Here is a 19,917-nt window from a genome sequence, read left to right on the forward strand (position 1 = left end):
ATTCATTTCCCAATAGCTTCAATCTGTATAGAGAATAGGGAGGGATGCTGGGAATTGTAGTTCAGCAATAAATGGAGGTTTGCGAGTTTCGTGTATGGAAACAAGTCTTTTTAAATTTGATTTGGTTTCTAATCCACTATATAAAATTGGACTGGCCCGAAACTGAAAAGCACAGCAGGGGAGCTTCCTTAGCATGTTACAACAGCCAAAGAGATGTTTGAATGCTTCAGGAAAGTAATAAGAAATTGTCTATCAGGTGCTCCTAAAATCAAATAACTACAGCAAATATACTAATAGTTAAAGATGTTAAAGATGATGGGAATTATAAACAATATTCTTAAGACCACAGTTTCCTGATCTCCTGCTTAAAGAATCTAGCACTCTAAACTTGTTGAAAAGCATTCTACTGTAGAGATTGAATCCTTATTCTAGAAGCTCAAATCGTTTGTCTATAAATGAATTATTCTAGAATAATATGCATCAGAACTGTGTTTAGTATTTCCACCCTGATTAATCTATGTTGCCATGTCCTTTACTGAGATTTCCTTACTTTGCAACTTGGAAAAACTTTGGAGTAATATCCTGTATTACTGTTTACTAAGCAGGGAAAAAATTACTATAAAGCCACCAACAAGGTACAGATTGGATTCATATATTGTTAAACCATAATGTCGTTTGCTTGGATTAGTACAATCAATTCACATTTTTTCATTTATTACTTCTTTGACTAAGCCTTCAAGTTTAGCACATGTATGGGCTAAATTTTTTGGATATAAATTTGGATAAATGGCAAAAGCTTTGGGAGAGAAATTGGAAACTGACAATGGGCACAACATATAAGAAAAATCTCTATAAAATGTTCTGTAGGTGGCACCTACCTCTGGCAAGATTGGCCAAAGTGTTTAGCAATATGTCCCCAAACTGTTGGAAATGTAAACAAATACCTGGCACTTATTATCACATGTGGTGGATCTGTATAAAGGCAAGGAAACTTTGGATACACATTCATATGTGATTAGAAAAAATGACTGGACAACATACAGAGTTTAAGCCAGAATTATTTTTATTATGCATTATATCAGATGGTTATGATAAAGGAAGAATATACCTAATATTACACATCCTGACTGCAGCAAGAACTGTGTAGCCAGTGGAAGAGCAAAAACACGCCTTCAGAGGAGGAGACGATAAAGAAGATACTAGTCTGCAGAAATGGACAGACTAACCCTAAAAATAAAAGATAAAGAATATATATAATACTATGGTACATGGGATAGATTCTTCCAATGGTTAGAAACACGAGGTAGAAGTTGTAATGCAAAAGAATCAGGTTAGGTGGACATGGAAAGAGATACTATGTATGTATTAGAATATAGGTATTAGAATGATAGATAAGTTGACATTCTAGAATATGATGGTCAAAAATAACTGTACAACTCTAGCACTGTTTAAAACAGTGTGTGTGTGTGTGTGTATGTATGTATATATATATATATATATATATATATATATATAATTTGTTTTTTGCCTTTGTTTCATGGAAAGTGGAATGCCAGGACAATTACACTGTATTCAATATATTTATATGTTAAAAAGTTTAGCACATGTTCATGGTAGAAACCTCATCTAGGCTTTCTACTTAGATGGTTATAGACAAGCTCTCCTTCCTTTTGAGCAGTCATTTTCAATTTATAAATGAAAACCCAACTCGTGAGATTATTGCTTTACCCAATGAAGGGCAATCCTCTATCAATATTATCTGTGACTAGCTAGTATATTGTATACAGTAGAACCTCTGGTCATGAATGCTTCTAACCATAACTAAATCAGGTTGCGACTACAGTTATGGAACGAATTATGGTCGTGATCAGAGGTTCTACTGTATATACCAATATAACTAACTTCATAAAGACATTTTGTGAAATTAGACTTATTGTTCGCTTTTGTATCAGTGGGATTATATCAAATAATTCTTTTGATGAGTGTTTAGGTCTGTGTATAGGGTATTAATTCTACTTATTCAAAGTCTAAATATGGAATCATTTTATGAGATATTTAAAGAGGCACTTTTTTGACAGTGACTCTATGCACAGTACTATGGCTTAACATGATACGTGACTCCAGCCATTACATTCCAGATTAATAGATTAAAAGGTAAACATCCATTAACAGAAGTAGTAGAGGAGTCTCAATGTGGAATTTAATGTGAGAACAAATAATCAATTTTCAACTTTGGCAGAAGTAGTAGAGGAGTCTCAATGTGGAATTTAATGTAAAAACAAATAATCAATTTTCAACTTTGGCAAGTTTTAGTAAAGGGTATATGATGTTAGCCTTATACCAGTGATGGCGAACCTATGGCACGCATTCCACAGGTGGCACGTAGAGCCATTTGTCAGGGCACGTGAGGCGCTGCCCTGTCAGCTGGCCAGCGTGCATGCACAAGCTGGCCAGCTGAGTTCACCCTTTTTAAAAGCCATTTTTCGCCTTCCCGAGGCTTCAGAGGCTTTAAAGGAGCCTGGGGAAGGCGAAAAGAGCCCCCCCCCTCGGAGGCCTTCCAGAGGCTTCATGAGCTTCCCTGAAGCCTCCGGAGCGCAAAAAAGCGGCCCTATGGGCAAACCGGAAATTCGGGAACAGACTTCCTGTTTGCTCAGAGGGTCATTTTGACTGCTCCGGAGGCTTCATGAAAGCCTCTTGGAGGTCACTGAAGCCTTTGGAGCGTTTAAAATGACCCTCCGAGCAAACCGGAAGTGACTTCCAGTTTACTCGGAGGGACGTTTTGACTGCTTCGGAGGCTTCAGGGAAGCCTCCTGAAGGTCCCTGAAGCCTTCGGAGGGCTTCCGGGGTGGCGGGGGAGGCTGTTTCGCCCTCCCCATGCTTCTATAAAGCCTCTGGAGCCTGGGGAGGGTGAAAAAATCATGCAAAAAATGGGGGGGTTGCACTTGTAGTGCGCGCATGCACATTGTGGGGGTCGCACATTGCATAATGGGTGCGGCACACCTGCACACGACCCCCCTGCGCTTCCCCCACTTATGGCATGCGAGCCAAAAAAGGTTCGCCATTGCTGCCTTATACAATATGTTACTATAAATGTTGGATCCATTGTGAGCTGAAGAAGAACAAATTGCAACTAAGAGAGTTGCATTCCAAATAGAGGTAAAATTAGACCTTTCCTAACTTCCATGGTCAAACTAACCAGTGGAAAATTGCCAAGAGTGCTTGCAAGAGAAAGCTAATAGACCCTATAGTTTCTATTGTACATAAATGCAGACTTCACTTATAAAATACTAACATTTTATACTGCTTGTAGTTTTAACCTTGAGGATTAAACTAGATGAAGAATTTCCTTCACTATCTATTTCAGTTAATCAAGGAATTTGAAATAAAACATCTCTCCTTTTTTCAGGTATGTATTCAATTATTCAAAAACCTGCTTATGACTTAGAATTATGTAAAGCTGTTCTTTTTCAATGATATTAGTTAAACTCCAATATAGTTTTGTACATACAATGAAGTTGCTCATTTGAGATTTTTTATTGCTATCATACACGTCATTAGATAAATTACAAATTAGTTAAGCAATAGAAATGACATTAAGAAATAAATAGCAATATCATTTACACATATACCACTTCAGTGCTTTACAGCCCTCTCTAAACAGTTTACAGTGTCAGCATATTTCCCCCAACAATCTGAGTTCTCATTTTACCAATCTCGGAAGGATGGAAGGTTGAGTCAGCCTTGAGTCAGTGAGAATCGAATTGCTGGCAGTCAGCAGAATTAGCATGCAATACTGTATTCTAACCACTGCTCCACCAGGGCTCTTTGTGAATCTAAAGCAGGGGCATCAAACTCGCATAGTCACAGCGTCGCCATATGACATATCACAATTTTTTCCCCTTTCGTTAAATCGGTGTGGGTGTGGCCAGCGCATGACATATCCAGCCCACAGGCTGCGAGTTTGACCCCCTGATTTAAAATAATTGTACATTATAATTTAAAAACCTAAATATGGTCAGGTGTTGTAATACTTGGATAGATCACTAGAAAATCTTGGGCTGTTGAAAGGCTGAGAAATAAAAAAAATCACCCCAGAAGAAGAAAGTAACAACTACTACTATATTTATATTATATGTCATCAAATTGGAGTGCAACCAAGAAAAAATGTGTTATATCCTCACATCCCATTATTATGGAATTTCATTTCAGTAACCATCTTGACCAATATATCCTCAAAATGTCATTTCCATTCTTGCCAGTCTGTATGATGATGTTAACTTAAAATCGTCTTCAATTTTTCCAAATGAAAATAGTGCCTTCCCTCTTCTGACACAAAATCCTGCAATGTGAACAACTTACATTTTGGTAATGAAGATGATAATTATATACTAAGAATTGGTAGTTTCCTTGTTACTGTGCTTGCCTAAGTTTTCTATAGGCATACTGTCTTGTACTATGTTCTATTCATTTTTACTAGGGCTGTAAGAGAGACCAAACACCGAGCTTGTGAAGTTCTTTTTTTTGTTTTGGCAATGAATATATTTCCTGGAAGACAATGCTTCTTACATACTTTTGAGTCTTCCAAAGATTAATACACCTAAGTCAACAAAATATCTCATTTGACATTGATGTGTTGGAAGACAGAAACACACCCACAAAAATAGTGATCTACTGAGTCAAGAGAGAGATTGAACACCGGACTAGTGAAGATTAGACCTTATTTGATCTGATCTTGCCATAGGACTATCATCCCCGAACTTTGTCGTCTAGTGACAAAACAAACAACATTCCTGACTTGCTGGTTGGGAAGAATATAAGAGAAATGGAAGGGAAAGCGGGTGAATTGAATCAAATCCATGAAATGAATTAATAGGTAATTTTTGTTGTTGTTCTGGTTTTACCATAAGATTATTGATCTCCCAAGAATAAAACAAGAACAATTAAATTTTGCAGGTGTTAGCTGGTGTGAAATAAAAAGGGAAGAATGTGAAGGAGTTTTATCCCAATACATTTTTGTTGTTTATACAGGAATACTATTTTCTTGGAATATCAGTACTTCTAAAGCAAAAGAAAAAAAATCTGGTCAGTTGGTGGGACACATATATTCAGTCATAAACCATCATTGATAATCATAGTGATTGAGTCATGCTAAGGTAAAATCAACACAGCTTGCTACATTATGGCTAGTGAAATGGACAAGCTTGATTAGTATAAAAATATGGGATAGAAACTATTTTCTATAACAAGTTAAACCTTTATTTTTGTGGTATATAGGTACTATTGATTTTAACAGGAACTCAATTTTGCATGGATCTACTATTTGTAACATCAGAATGGGCATTGAATTACATGGTGGTTTGGTTTAACTTACACTTAATGATTTGTCCATGAGGCAGTAAATAATTTCAGAACACTTTCATGAACTAAAGTTATTTCTTTCTTTTTATTATTTCAGTGAGTTTTACAGTGTGACAAATAACCCTACCCGGTGCAGTGGGAAATTCCATTGGTAATTGTCTTGAAGAATCCATAACCTGTTTTAGTTTTAATGTAGCAGGGAAGCGTAGTATTTTCAATTATTTTATTGTTTATTTTTATGAAATTGCTTCCCCTAGATTTTAAAGGGATGGTGTTTCTCTGTTTCTTCCAGAACTGGTGCAGATCAACTGCTGTTGGAAAGCAGCTGGCTCGCCACAAGATGCCTCTGTCTCTCCATAGCTAACACCAGTGTGGAAAAAGTCATTGCTGCAAATATTTCTCGGGTGGCTAAGAATGAAAAACTGAGATTGCATCTTCCCTTTCAAATATATATCTCTCCTTGTCCTTGGGAAAGGAAATGTGAACAATCCAGTGCAAAAATAATTTTTTATCATTTTTTAAGATCTGTAACCTTTTCATTGTATTTACTGCAGAAAGCTAACATGATGTCCTCTCTAGAAACAATGTCCATATATAGCTTTGCGGGTTCACAGAATTGCAGAGTCATGTTTTTAAAGGTAGCAATGTGTTATTTCTGAATTTATTTCCTTTAATTTTGAAAACAAAGAAAGTAATATGGGGTTATTTAGCTTCCTGAATGTTGCTTAATAGCCTGTGCTGTTTGTTTTGCAATTCATGCTGATGCAGTTGTTGATTTCCCTCAGCAAACAAACGCATACACTCTTGGCAACACAGACATTCATCAGAGCTAGAGAGCCCTGCTCCATGTTTGTTAAGTCATGCTCTCTGGAGAGCATTTGCTGATGTGGCATTTATTCTGGTTCATCTAGATGAAGTGTGAAGCAGTCAACAGGTAACTGGTTCCTGCATGAAAGCAATTCACAGATACCAGTTGAGGGTGTGTGAGATTGCCATCTATCTACAAAGAAGATTACTAGAAAAACCCAGTGGTAAGTTGGGGCGACACATTCATTTAAGCAAAATTATTCTTTGCCTTGTAGATTAATTTTAAAATTGTATGTATGTATGTATGTATGTATGTATGTATGTATGTATGTATGTATGTATGAATGTATGAATGAAGGGGTTTTGTATTAATATGTCAAGTGCATTCTGCTTTCATTAAAACCATTGAAATGTTAAGTGTAACAGTCTGCGGAAGTAGGATTTGAATTTTTGGATTTTGTTTTTTAAAAAAAAGTTTCTGTATAATCCTTATTTTATTGTGATCGATGGTCCTTTTATATAGGTTTGCTAAGCTATGACAGTTAGCTTTTAAGTTGACCTTTCCTTATGTTCAAGAACAATAGTTTACTCTGCCATATAGGTGGTGGTATATAATGTAGTTTCTAAAAGTTAGCTTGGAGAGCTGGTTTAGAAGCCACTGAGGAATTTTTATTGATTTCGAGAACATTATCTGCTGATGTCAGTGTTGCTTTTGAACATTCACCTTAATACTTAAAATGTTACTGCTAGTTCTGTTCTGCTGCCTATGAGCTATGCCACATATATAAATTTTTATGAAGTTCTTTTTATATGAGACTGTCATAAGTGGCTGTTTTTCAAAGTAAAAATGTTGCAGCGTATGAATGTTTGTCTTTCTGGGCAGATCTCAAAAGAGAAAGCTGTCAACTGATTGACCTCTTTGTCATTCAAAGAAATTTGAACTGATCATGTTTCAAACTATGTGTGATCTTGTTCAAAATCAGGCTTTTCTAAGATAGGAAATGAGCTGTCAAAAATGTCTAGCAATCATTTTAAATGTAACTCAAGTATGTATTTATTCTTTCCTTTAAAGCATTTTTCTCCCCTTTTGGTGGAATTAGAACTTGAAAAAGATGCTACGTCTAAACTGGAACAGTCATCCGAAGTTACTATGTCACTGCATGGTTTCTGACCTGTATTTGAAGTTGTTTCTCTCAAGAAGCTTCACTATGACCTGGAAGGCATGGTCCTTCATGCAATCTCTTGTTGGAAATAAGAACATTGTTTTGATGGGGCCTCCAGGCGCTGGAAAAACAACAGTAGGAAAAATACTAGGTCAGAAGCTGGACTCTTGTTTTATAGATGTGGACGACGATGTTCTTGAACCAACCTGGAATATGACCGTGGCAGAAAAACTAAAGAGCATTGGGAATGAACGGTTTATAGAAGAAGAGGGAAAAGCCCTGTTAAACCTTTCAGCATCTGGGAGTGTAGTGTCCCTTTCTGGATCTAATCCAATGAATGCTGCTAGCATGGAGCATGTGAAGAAAAACGGAATAGTTGTATATCTGGATGTACCCACAGAAAGCATAATGGATCGTTTGAAATTAATGAAAGTGGATCGTATTGTGGGACAGGTTGAAGAAACATCATTAGGAGACATTATTAAGTTCAGGAAGCAATTTTATAAAAAGTGGTACGATGTCCGTGTTCTCTGCGAAAATGGGATTACAGCAGAGAATGTAGCGGACAAAGTGCTTCACGCTGTTAAGAGGTATCAAAATTCTGAGCTGGAATGCTTCATTTCCACCCGTGCCATTAAGGAAGACAAATCAAGGAATTTTGTAAAATATTTCAGTGATGTCCTTATTGAAGGTCTGGCCCCAGATGCTGGGCTCTTTGTTCCTGAGTTGGGACTTCCAAAATTTACTGGTGGAGAATGGCAACATTTATTAGGAGCAACTTACACTGAAAGAGCTCAGATTATATTAGAAAGGTGCATACATCCTGATGATATCCCTGCTTCCAAATTGTGGGAAATGATTCAGATGGCATATGGACAAAATTTTATGTGTTCTAAAATTGCCCCAGTTAGACATCTGCAAGGGAATCAGTTTCTTTTGGAGCTGTTTCATGGACCAACGGCTTCATTTAAAGATTTGGCTTTGCAGTTACTGCCCCATCTGTTTGCATGCTGCATTCCCCAAAGCTGCAATTACTTGATCTTGGTAGCAACTTCTGGTGACACAGGAAGTGCAGTTCTAAACGGTTTTGGTCAACTTAAAGAGTCTGATAAGCAAAGAATTGCTGTGATCACATTCTTTCCTCATGATGGAGTTAGCCAGATACAGAAACTCCACATGATCAGCTGCCAAGAAGTCAACACAAAAACCATAGGGGTCCAGGCTGATTTTGATTTTTGCCAGACTGCCATCAAACAAATGTTTACCAATTCAGATTTTACTGGCTTTCTCACAGTGGAATATGGAACAGCGTTAAGTGCTGCAAATTCTATCAACTGGGCACGCTTGCTTCCGCAGGTGGTTTACCATGCATCAGCTTATCTGAACCTTATTGAACAAGGTGTTATTTCGTTTGGGAACCCCGTAGATGTCTGCATTCCCACAGGTAACTTTGGCAACATACTAGCTGCGATATATGCAAAAAACATGGGGATCCCTATTCGGAAATGTATCTGTGCTTCTAATCAAAACAATGCATTGACTTCATTTTTAAAAACCGGCTTGTATGATTTACAAGGAAGGCAATTAATGCCAAGCTTGTCACCAGCAATAGACATTTTGAAGTCTTCCAACCTTGAACGTTATTTACACCTGATTGCTAATGGTGATGGGCAGCTAGTGACACAGTTACTTCTTAGCCTGGAAAACCAGCAGTGCTTTCAGTTGCCGGAAAAGCTCCTGCAAAAGCTTCAAAAGGACTTGGTGGCTGATTGGTGCTCTGAGGAAGACTGCCTGGGTGCCATACACTCTGTGTTCAACACCACAGGGTACATTCTGGATCCACACACAGCTGTTGCCAAAGTGGTTGCAGATCGACTTCAAGACAAAACTTGCCCCGTTATTATTTCTTCTACTGCTCATTATTCTAAGTTTGCGCCAGCTATTTTACAGGCACTGAGGATTGGGGAAATAAAACAGACTCCGTTAAGTCAGCTTCAGTTGTTAAACTCATATAACCCTTTGCCTCCAGTCCATGGGGGCCTATTAGAGATGCTGAGAAAGAATGAAAAACCAAAGTATGAGATTTGTGCTGCTAACGTCAGTGTCCTTATGGAACACGTGGAGGGCTTAATACAAAATCACTTTATGAAGGTTTTCTAACTGCAAGATGCTTGGTGGTGCTGACCAAGTGTCCTGTTTTTGATTTTCTCATGACTCTGTGTGTTTTAATAAATGCTTGCTCAATAGAGTTGACTTTAGTGAATATTTACAGTGCCAAGTACAATAGAAACAAAACAAGTATAACTGGAAAAAAAAGAAAAGAAGACGTCATATTCCCAAAGGAGAAATTGTTTGGAAGAAAAAGAAGTCCAAATGGAAAATATTGTTCAAGTCCTGCTGAGAGGATTACTATATAGAACACATTTGAGAATTATGAAGGGGGGGGGGGGGTTGTGAGACTAATAATAGAGGATGATGCAGTCATAACTGCTTTCTCTTGGTTACCATTTCATCTTTTAGAACTGGAGATCTAAGCATGGATATTTCAGCATTGTACCTCTACATCTGTGGTGTGTTGTTTCTGAATCTTAACAAGTTTAAGATGGACTTCATTCCCCAGAATTCCTAGCCAGCATGCTGACTGGCAAATTCTGAGTCCATGTAAATTAAAGTTGATGAGGTTGAGAAATACTGCTGGGTTCATGGATGGCATTTAGCAATACTTTGCTTTAACTCATAATGGTGTAGTTCACACAAAAAAGTACATCTTTCAAGTAACAGTGGCTGCATTCACGTATCCCGCTAATGTAAAAACAGGTTTGATTTTGCTAGAGTACAACAGAGCTTGGTATTTTCTCAATTTTCTAAGCCTGCAGAGGCCGCATGGAAATGTGTGTTCTTGCGTGGCCTCCGGACCCTCATAATTGTGCAAAGGGCTGTGCTCTTGCACGGTTTCTGGAGCGTCTGAAAAAATAATCCATTTTCTTGCATGATTTTCTGCGGATACAAAGATTGCATGATTTCCAAGGAATCCAGAGAACATGCACAAGCAGATCACATTCTCATGCGGCCTCTGCAGCCTCTAATAATCGCAGGTAGTTTTTGTATGATTTTCAGACCTCCCAAGGATCTGATGTGCTCTCCTGGGGCCTCTGCACTCCCTAGAAGCCACTGGAGCCTCTAAAAATGGATGAGGGTGGGACTCACTTTCCTGCTCTTTTCAGAGCTGCAAGGCCACACAAGAAAAGTTTCCAAAGCATGGGCCTCATGCGATTGAAAGCTGTCATAATAAGCATTATTTTTCCTGAGAGATGGGGCAGAATATTCATCTGACAGAGTATTCAGGGGTGGGCTACTACAGGTTCCCTCAGGTTTGTGGGAACCTGTATCTAATGTTATGGCCAGTTCAGAAAATTTCCAAATCCCACCCCTGGCGGCTGTCCCCAACCACCTTTCTGCCCCTACCGCCCTGCCCTCCCAGTAGTCTCCACGCGGCTCATTTTGGATGTGAGATAAGTGCAAGGCCCATGCAGAGGCTTGGAAAGGGGGGAAAAACAGGCCTTCCAAAAGGCCGGAAATGGACATGTTTCTGGCCTCTGGAGGGCTTTTGTAGCCCATTTCCCCCCCCCCAGAGGTCTGAGGAAAGCCTCTGAAGCCTGGAAAAGGCGAAAATGACACACACACCCCTGCCATGGTGCAGGAGGCCAACCATGCCACACCAACCATGACCCAGCCACCCAGCAACGGGAAGAGAACATTTTGCTAAAATTTTTGAAGCCCATCCCTGAGAGTATTGTACCATTTCAAACCTTACTGAATACTTGGAAAGTAATATTTTTAAAAAAAATACCTTTAGAAATGTAGGCACTTGTTCCCTTTGCTTCCCTTTTCTAATCTCTTAATAATCCACTATCCTTTTGAATAAAAATGTGTGGTCCACTGTAGCTAAATGACTGGCACTATTCTAAATGTTTTTAATAATGGAACTGTTTAATAATGGAACTGTTTCTTCATTTTTACTTTACGTGTGTCTGAGTTTTACATATTCCATTTTTGTACTGTAATTATTTGATGTAATAATTATAACATCCAATGTGTAATAACAACAACATATAGTTAGACTATTTTAAAAAAAATGATTGTAAAGAATTGTTCCTCTTTTGTTCTGGGGTAGGTGGGTGGGCAGGTGTGACACTCAGCCAGAATCAAGTTACCGGTAGGCATTTTCTCAATTTTTGACATGCCAAGACCAAAAAGCTCACTGTCTTAATTGGATTAACTGCATTCATTTTTTGGCTTCTGTAGCTAAATCTAATGGATGAATTCAGACTCTGTGCTGCTTAACGGGAGGAGCCGGGGCATGGAACTCAGCAGGACTGTATTAACAGTGCAAAATAGAGAGAGAGAGAGCGCAAAATATTTTGCTGTGCAAAATGGGGTGGGGCATCATGGAAGCTGCATCTCTCACTCACATCACACCAGGAGTTCACTGTTTACATTGCCACCACAAAATCATCAGTTTGGGGGCTGTATGATTGCTTTGGGTTTTTTCTCTCAGAAACTGACGGGTGAAGAGTGGGAGGCATACTGCTTTGGTCTCCAAAATGGTTCAAAGTTTTGATGGAGTGATGTTCAGCTTTTTAAGGGAATTAACAGTGTTTCCTCCCCTCCCCACCCCACCCTGCAAGATTCCCACAGCATGATTCAGTGGGAAGTATGATCCCAACTGCCACTCTTCAAACATAACTTCATAAATCTGCAAATTACATGAAGATATTAGGAACATAGGATCTTAGCTCGACATTGTTTGTGTTAGCAGGCAGCAGTTCTTCCTTGGTGACAAGGAAGGATTTTCATACCTCATGCTAACTGACTTTTACGTAGAGAAATAGTATTGTATAGATAGTCCTCTCTTAGCGACCACAATTGAGACTGGAAACTGTCGCTAAGTGATGCAATTGCTAAGCTACACCACACAAGCCTGGACCAATTTATGATATCATTTTCTATTTCGTCATTAAGCAAGTCACCAAGGATTGTTAAGTGGGACATCACATAACTTGAAATTTTACTGCTGGTTTCTCCATTGACTGTTTGATGGAAGCTGATTGGTGATCTGAACTTTTGACAGTGGGGACTATGATCACTGTGAAATGGTGATCATATGATCGTGGGGATGCAGCAATGGTCATAAATATGAGGACAGATGGTAAAGCTACTTACTTTTTCCACACTATTGTAACTTTGAACATTTACTAAAAAGGGCAGTCCTTGAGAAAGTTTACCTACAGCATTAGGTATATTTACAAAGCAAGCAGTTTTGTAAAAGGTTGCCAACTACCACAGGGGTGTCAGACTCAAGTCAGGGGTGTCAAACTCAAGGCCCATGAGACCACCCTGGAAACAGTGAAGAACTGGCCTGCGGTGCCTCTACCGGTGAAAATTCATGTCAGGAGGGCCGCACATGGCTCTCCCAAGCTCCGTTTTTACTGGCAGAGGGTTGTAAGAGGTGGTTGCAGCCGAAAACGGGGCTCTGGAGCCTGTTTTCACTGGCAGAGTGCTCAGGCCACCACAGGTGCCTCGCCTTGAAAAGTGATGTCAAGGTGGCCTCAGCCACCATGGTCACGGCCACTCCGGTCCCCTGAGGCCAAACACAACCCTGATGCGGCCCTCTATGAAACTGAGTTTGACAGCCCTGCTCTAAATTTTGTGCTGTTCAACTTTACTGGGTATATCTTCTCTTACCATTTGCATCACCAGAATTGCATCTAGGTAATTAAGTAAACTTTTATTTAATAATAAATAAAAAAGCATAATAAAATCAATTATATTTAACTAAATGTGGCAGGTAACAAGTTCTCAATAACAAACACTTGGGTATTTTTATTTCTTTAAAATCATGTATTAAATGTTGAGGTAATGCAAATAACATAATTCCATGACATATATATATGTATGCATGCATGCATGCATGCATGCATACATACATACATACATACATACATACATACATACATACATACATACATATATATATATATATATATATATATATATATAAAACAAAAGGTATTGTGTTGTGAGTTCTTGGAAGCATCTACTCTATAGCTAAGTAACATAGCTATTGGGGGGGGGGGGAGGATTGTCAGTCCCTATGTGTTTAGGAAAAGAGCTTATAACAGGATTTTTGCTATATTTGCTATATATCACAGTGTGACACGCCTAACAATTTGCTAAATTTAACATTAGAGTATAGATGCAAGAACTTCTTATATTATTTCTTTTTCAGAGATATATTGGCTGATTGTGGAGAAAATAGGAGGAGGAAATAGGATGTTCACTGCCTTGAGTTACTTACACAAAGTAATAAAGGTGGGTTATAAATCTAATAAATAAATCCACATAACCTGCCAATCCATGAAATGATTGTATAGTTTGGCTAATCTCTTCTGTGGTTCCAGTCACTGTGGTTTCTTTAGCTAATTACAACTTAGAATTTTTAGTGCAAGTGTGAATGCCTAGGGAAGAGACCAACCCCGGTTTTGCAAAACTGCAGCAAACTATCCTTGCCTAAAATTACCATTAAAATAATTTTTCATTTTCCAAAGAATCTCCATAGACATTTTCAACATGAGCTGAGAATTCTTATCCTTCAGAATGAGACGCGTGTCTTTCCTAACTAGAGTCTTCTGAGTTGGTTAGTGTAATTAAAACTAAAATAGCTACTGACCTTGCTAGGGTGGTGCAGAAATCGGAGTAATGGAGAAGATTGCATTTCCTCCAGGATTCCCCCCCTCCCCGGGGAGATGTGGACATTACCATACATGCCTCTGAGAAGTATATTATACTCTTAATCCCTTTATGACTGGAATGGCCTTGTGGGCTTTAACACTTCTAGTGTCATCACATCAACTGCTAGCAATTGAATATGGGGAGGAAACACACTTCATTGTTTATCAGATTTATATGTCCACCCATCTCATACCAAGTGACTCTGGGCACCATACAATAAAACAACTATTAAAATAGCCTACAAAAACCACTTAAAAATTAACTTAACTAGCATAATTAAGTAAATTATGCTAACTAATATAACTTAAACATAAATATGTTTCTTAATTAACATAAATAATTAGCTTAAATGCAAGAGGGTTAATTAAGATGTTATGCATATGTAACCAACATGTGGCTGCCGGGGGATCCCCAGGCCTGATTTAAAAATATGTTTTGAGGGGTTTTTGAAAGATCATAAGGGTGGGGCTAACCTCACCTCAGGGGATGGTGTTCCAGAGGGCAGGTTCCAGAACAGAAAAAGTTCATCAGATGGAATCTACAACATGTCTTTTCTGTTAGATCTAATGGAAAAGGAAAAGGTAATTGGGGAGAGATGGTCCCTCAGGTAATCTGGCTTCATGCCTTGCCTTTGCTGTTTTCAGCCTCTGTTGCATCTGCATTGATTTAGATGACATACGCCAGCGATGGTGAACCTTTTTTGGCTCATGTGCCACAAGTGGGGGGAGCGCAGGGGGGTTGTGTGCGGTCATGCCGCACCCATAATGCAATGTGCGACCCCTAGTGCGCATGCACGCACTACAGGCGCGACCCCCCCATCTTTACATGCTTTTTTCGCCTTCCCCAGCTCCAGAGGCTTTATGGGAGCCTGGGGAGGGTGAAAACAGCTTCCCCTGCCCCCCTGGATGCCCTCCGGAGGCTTCAGGGACTGTCCGGAGGCTTCCCTGATGCCTTCGGAGCGCTCAAAATGACCCTCCGAGCAAACCGGAAGTCTCCTATAAAGCCTCTGGAGCCTGGGGAGGGCGAAAAATGGCTTTAAAAAAGGGTGAACTCAGCTGGCCAGCATGCGCATGTGCATACTATACAATCAATGTCCCTTAATGTACAGAGTTTATTCCAATCTTCTTCAACCTGGTATTTGCACTGGGACCTTAGTTCCTATTCATTAGCATTGGCATCCTTCAGTCTCAAAAGACTGGAATCGTGCTCTGGAAAGAGGTCAAAGCTGGGGTATCATTTCCAGCACGAGGCCTCAATGGATTAATATGGAGGATAGACTGTTACTCAGGCAGCAGATCCCCTCTCTCCATGTCACTGAAATAGTCCAATGGAATGGCAGGGCCAATATGATTGGTTCCAGCTGCATTGCAGGAGTTACCAGAACATGGTTGTACACAGTCACGAACTGCTTCCGGGACTCCGGCTCCAGATTTTGCCTCGAAGTTGACTCCGGAAGTCTTTTCCAGTAGTGGATAGAGCCACAAGGCAGTGGACATTTGTAATCAGAGTTTCCCTTCTCCTAGAAGATGGTTTTGCCGCTTTATCTGCCATTGGGGCATGGAGCCCTCTTCCGCCTTCAAAACTGTTGACCGTCTTCTCCCTTAACCCTGGAAAGGGGCCCTTACAAAGTGCTACCAGCTAGGCCAGCTGGACTAAGGTTTTTTTAAGGCGATGTTACTCCTCCATCACTCATCTAGTTTCTAGATGTCCAGATTATTCTGGGAATTAGCAGTCAACATTTGAAGCCACCCTTTTCCACTTGGTAACATTGACATCATACTGGATTGAACTATAAGGCAGTGGATATTATTTACTTACACATCACCTAGGTATGGTTGTACAATTATGGAAAAAAAAAATCCTGCCCAAAGCTATATAGAAGAAACATAGTTTGAGAAATCGATTTGAAAGATGAAGCATATCTTTGTATTTACAGGGGTATGTGCCAACTATTTTGCTTGGCTTTTTTTCAAGTTATATGACTATCATTCTACAGCCTCCCTGGCCTCCCACTCCTTCCTGATGAGAAAAGATAAATTTCCGTCATCTTCCAGAGCAATAAACAAGCCAGACAACACTGACTTGCTTTTTTTTCATAAAGAACAGCTATCTGGAGCACTTGCGGGCAATCTCAAGTCCTCTCCTTGCCCATAGAGGAATTAGGTAGAGCTAGACTACTGATAGCTCTTCATCCACCATAACCATCAGCATAATAGAGTTCAAAACATCTTGGAGGTCTTCTAATTCAACCCCCTACTCAGACAGGATATCCTATACCATTTGAGACAAAAAGTTGCCTAGTCTCTTCTTTAAAACTTCCAGTGTTGGAGCATTTACAACTTCTGGAGGCAAGTTGTTCCACTGATTAATTGTTCTAACTGTCAGGAAATTTCTCCTTAATTCTATGTGGGTTCTCTCTTTGATAAGTTTCCAACCATTTCTTCTTGTCCTGCCCTCAGGTGCTTTAGAAAATAAGCTGACCCCCCCCCCCACTTCTTTGTGGCAGCCTCTCAGATATTGGCACACTGCTGTCATATAAACCCTAGTCCTCTTTTTCATTAAACTAGACATACCCAGTTCTTGCACCCATTCTTCATATGTTTTAGCCTCCAGTCCCCTAAACATCTTTCTAGAGTCTCAACATCTTTTTTATGTCATGGCAAACAATAATAGATGGAATATTCCAAGTGTGGTCTTCAAAGGCATTATAAAATTGTATTAACATTTCATGTGATCTTGACTCTATCCCTCTGTTAATGCAGCCTAGGATTGTGTTGGCCTTTTTGGCACCTGCTCATATTTAAGTGATTGTCCACCAGGACTCCACAAGATACTTCTCACAGTTTCTACTATAGTGCCAAGTACTACCTACTATACTCATGCATTTGGTTTGTCTTGTTTAAATGTAGAACCTTACTTTTCTCACCATTGAATTTTATTTTGTTACATAAGTCCCAGTGTTCATGTCTGTTGAGATCCTTTTGCACCTTGAGCCTATCTTCTGGAGTATTAGATAATTGGAACAGTAAATGAGAAGCACTGATACCCATCCTTTCACTCCCTAATAACTAATATAAATGCAAGAACTGTGCATCCTAGCGAAATGTATTTTTTTTCTTATGTGGGTGAGCAGGTGGGAAGCACTAATCCTTATTTTAGAAAAGTAAAAATGGTTAAAAAACAGAAAGAGTTTGGAAAAGCATTTGTTAAAGTGGCCTTTAAGGAAAAACAATCTTCTGTGAGTGGCCAGTATGCTGAAAAACCTTGGGCAACTGATTTTGCTGCTCTCCAGCCCTTTTTGCTCCATTTGCACTTGATCTTAGGACTCCAGGGAACAATGAAATTAATGAGGTTTCTCTCTGGCTTTCTTGCTTCAGTTCAGTTCTAGCTCTTCCCCAGCTTCCAGGAGTGATTGCGGCTGCACAAGCAAAAGGATAGGTTGACACACAAAGTGTTCCTGCAGAACGGTGATTTTCCTAGATCAGATCAAATTAGAATAGTTAAAAATAGATCAGTGAAGTCTTAAAAGGAAGAGGGAGACTTTAAAAACCTTCTAGAGCAGGGGAATGCTAACTGGGGAAGGTGTATATATTTAGGATTTGGGTAAAATGGATGCTCTCATACACGTGACTGATCAAACACACACACACACACACACACACACAAACACACACACACACACACAAAAACACACACACAGTCGCCACTAGCCAAACTTATGAGGTAAAGATAAAGGTTCCCCTCACACATATGTGCTAGTCGTTCCCAACTATAGGGGGCGGTGCTCATCTCAATTTCAAAGCCGAAGAGCCAGCACTGTCTGAAGATGTCTCTGTGATCATGTAGCTGGCATGACAAAATGCCAAAGGTGCACTGAACACTGTTACCTTCCCACCAAAGTTGCCCCTATTTTTCTGCCTGCATTTTTACATGCTTTTGATCTGCTAGGTTGGCAGAAGCTGGGACAAGTAATGGGAGCTCACTGCGTTACGCGGCACTAGGGATTTGAACCACAGAACTGCTAACTTTTCTGAACAACAAGCTCAGCGTCTTAGCCTCTGAACCACCTATAAACCTATGAAGTTGTTCCTTAACACAAACTGAAAGAGAATGTTTCTACCATTTATCTTGGGCAGAGGATCACAAAATGTATTTTAGCTTCTGCAAGGAGGAAAAATAGTTTTTCAGGGCCTTTAATGTTCCACATTAGCAGAAAGCAATCTTTATATATATATATATATATATATATATATATATATATATATATATATATATATATATATATATATATATATATATATATATATATATATATATATATATATATATATATATATATATATATATATATATATATATATATATATATATATATATATATATTATTTTTTGAATAAACACAAACCCTTTAAAATCATCTTCCATTACAAATTGTAGAAAGTGTGTCAATTGATTACAAAGAACTTTCGTGAATCCCTTCCATAGTCATCACCTATGATTCATATCAAGTTATATATTTATATCACATATATTTATACATATTGTTATCATCATACCTCATCCTTCATATGAATATAGTTGTTTTAACATCCCTTTATAACAAACATTTCAAAAATTAAAACAAAACAACATAGTGGCATTCCCTTATCTATTTTCAATATCATCCAGCCACATTATACCTTTATAACCCATTCAAAATAAAAATTAATTATGTTTAATAACAAAACTTTTAGATCTCTTTTCTTAATCATTGTTTACAATGTATATCCAATTTCCCTTTTATCATGACAATACAAATTATTACATTATTATCATTATCAGTCATTTATTTAACAATAGTTTAAGTTTAACTTACTTTACTTTAACTTACTTTCCCCCCTTTTTTTCATCATTTAAAATTTATATCAAATTTCCTCTTATCAAACCAATACGTATGTATACAATGTTATCATTATCAATTATTTACCTAACTTTATCCATTATCACTACATTTTTAACATAATGTTCTAATTTTAACTAAACTTAACTAGTGTTTTATTATTGATTTTCATATCTCAACCTGTGTCTTTCCAGTAATAGTGTAGTCCTATTTCTTTTGCCATTTGTGGAATTAGTCTTCTGGTTATTTCCTTAATCAAATTTGTTTGGACTTCTCTTCGCAACTTGTTGCTTGTTACATATCTTGTGAAATCTCGAAACCCTTCATTAGCTTCTTTAATCATCTTTGGTTATCAGTAGTGTTTTTGTCAAAGTTTCTCTCCTTAAGTCCATCAATTCTTCTCTTTTTTCTTTTTCCATACTTTGAAATCTGAAGTAAAACACCTTTCCATCTATCTTTCCTTTCCTTGTTCCATTCTTTCCATCTTCAACCACACTGGCTTCACTGTCAATATCCACGGTTATCTTGCTTCTTTGTTCATTTTTCCCTTGGATTTTTAGGACTCTAGCCTCCACTTTTTCCATTTGCTGGATATCTTCCATTTTTCCATCAGGTTTGACCACATTAAAAGTTATATTTTCAATATTTTCCATCTCTTCTCAATTCTCTCTGTTGTTTCTAATAATTTTTGAATTCCAAACATAATCTGTTGTAATGTTATGGTTTCTTTTTGATGTAGTGCCATCCTTCCAATTAGTAAACACTGCCACTCTAGTTTAAAAACAAATCTTTGTTTTCACTTCTTTCCAGCTACCAACAAGCATCCAGAGAGTACCTGAGTAAACAACCCATGCTCTTCTCTATAAACAAGCTGAAGCCTTTGAAGTGCAAGGTCAAAATGATCAAAGGGAAAAAAGA

General features: G+C 38.5%; 1 protein-coding gene across 1 annotated transcript; it reads left to right on the plus strand.

The window, feature by feature from the left end:
- The first annotated feature begins 4,458 nt into the window (after positions 1 to 4,458).
- On the plus strand, positions 4,459 to 11,423 carry THNSL1 (threonine synthase like 1). Its single transcript, XM_081969889.1, is given in 4 exon segments — positions 4,459 to 5,509; positions 6,270 to 6,379; positions 6,381 to 6,389; positions 7,266 to 11,423. Coding segments are annotated over 3 exon segments (2,304 nt in total). The 5' UTR covers positions 4,459 to 5,509; positions 6,270 to 6,307; the 3' UTR covers positions 9,489 to 11,423.
- The last annotated feature ends 8,494 nt before the right edge of the window (positions 11,424 to 19,917 follow it).

Source organism: Natrix helvetica (assembly GCF_964273705.1).
Source record: "Natrix helvetica genome assembly, chromosome: Z".
NCBI classification, from domain to species: domain Eukaryota; kingdom Metazoa; phylum Chordata; class Lepidosauria; order Squamata; family Natricidae; genus Natrix; species Natrix helvetica.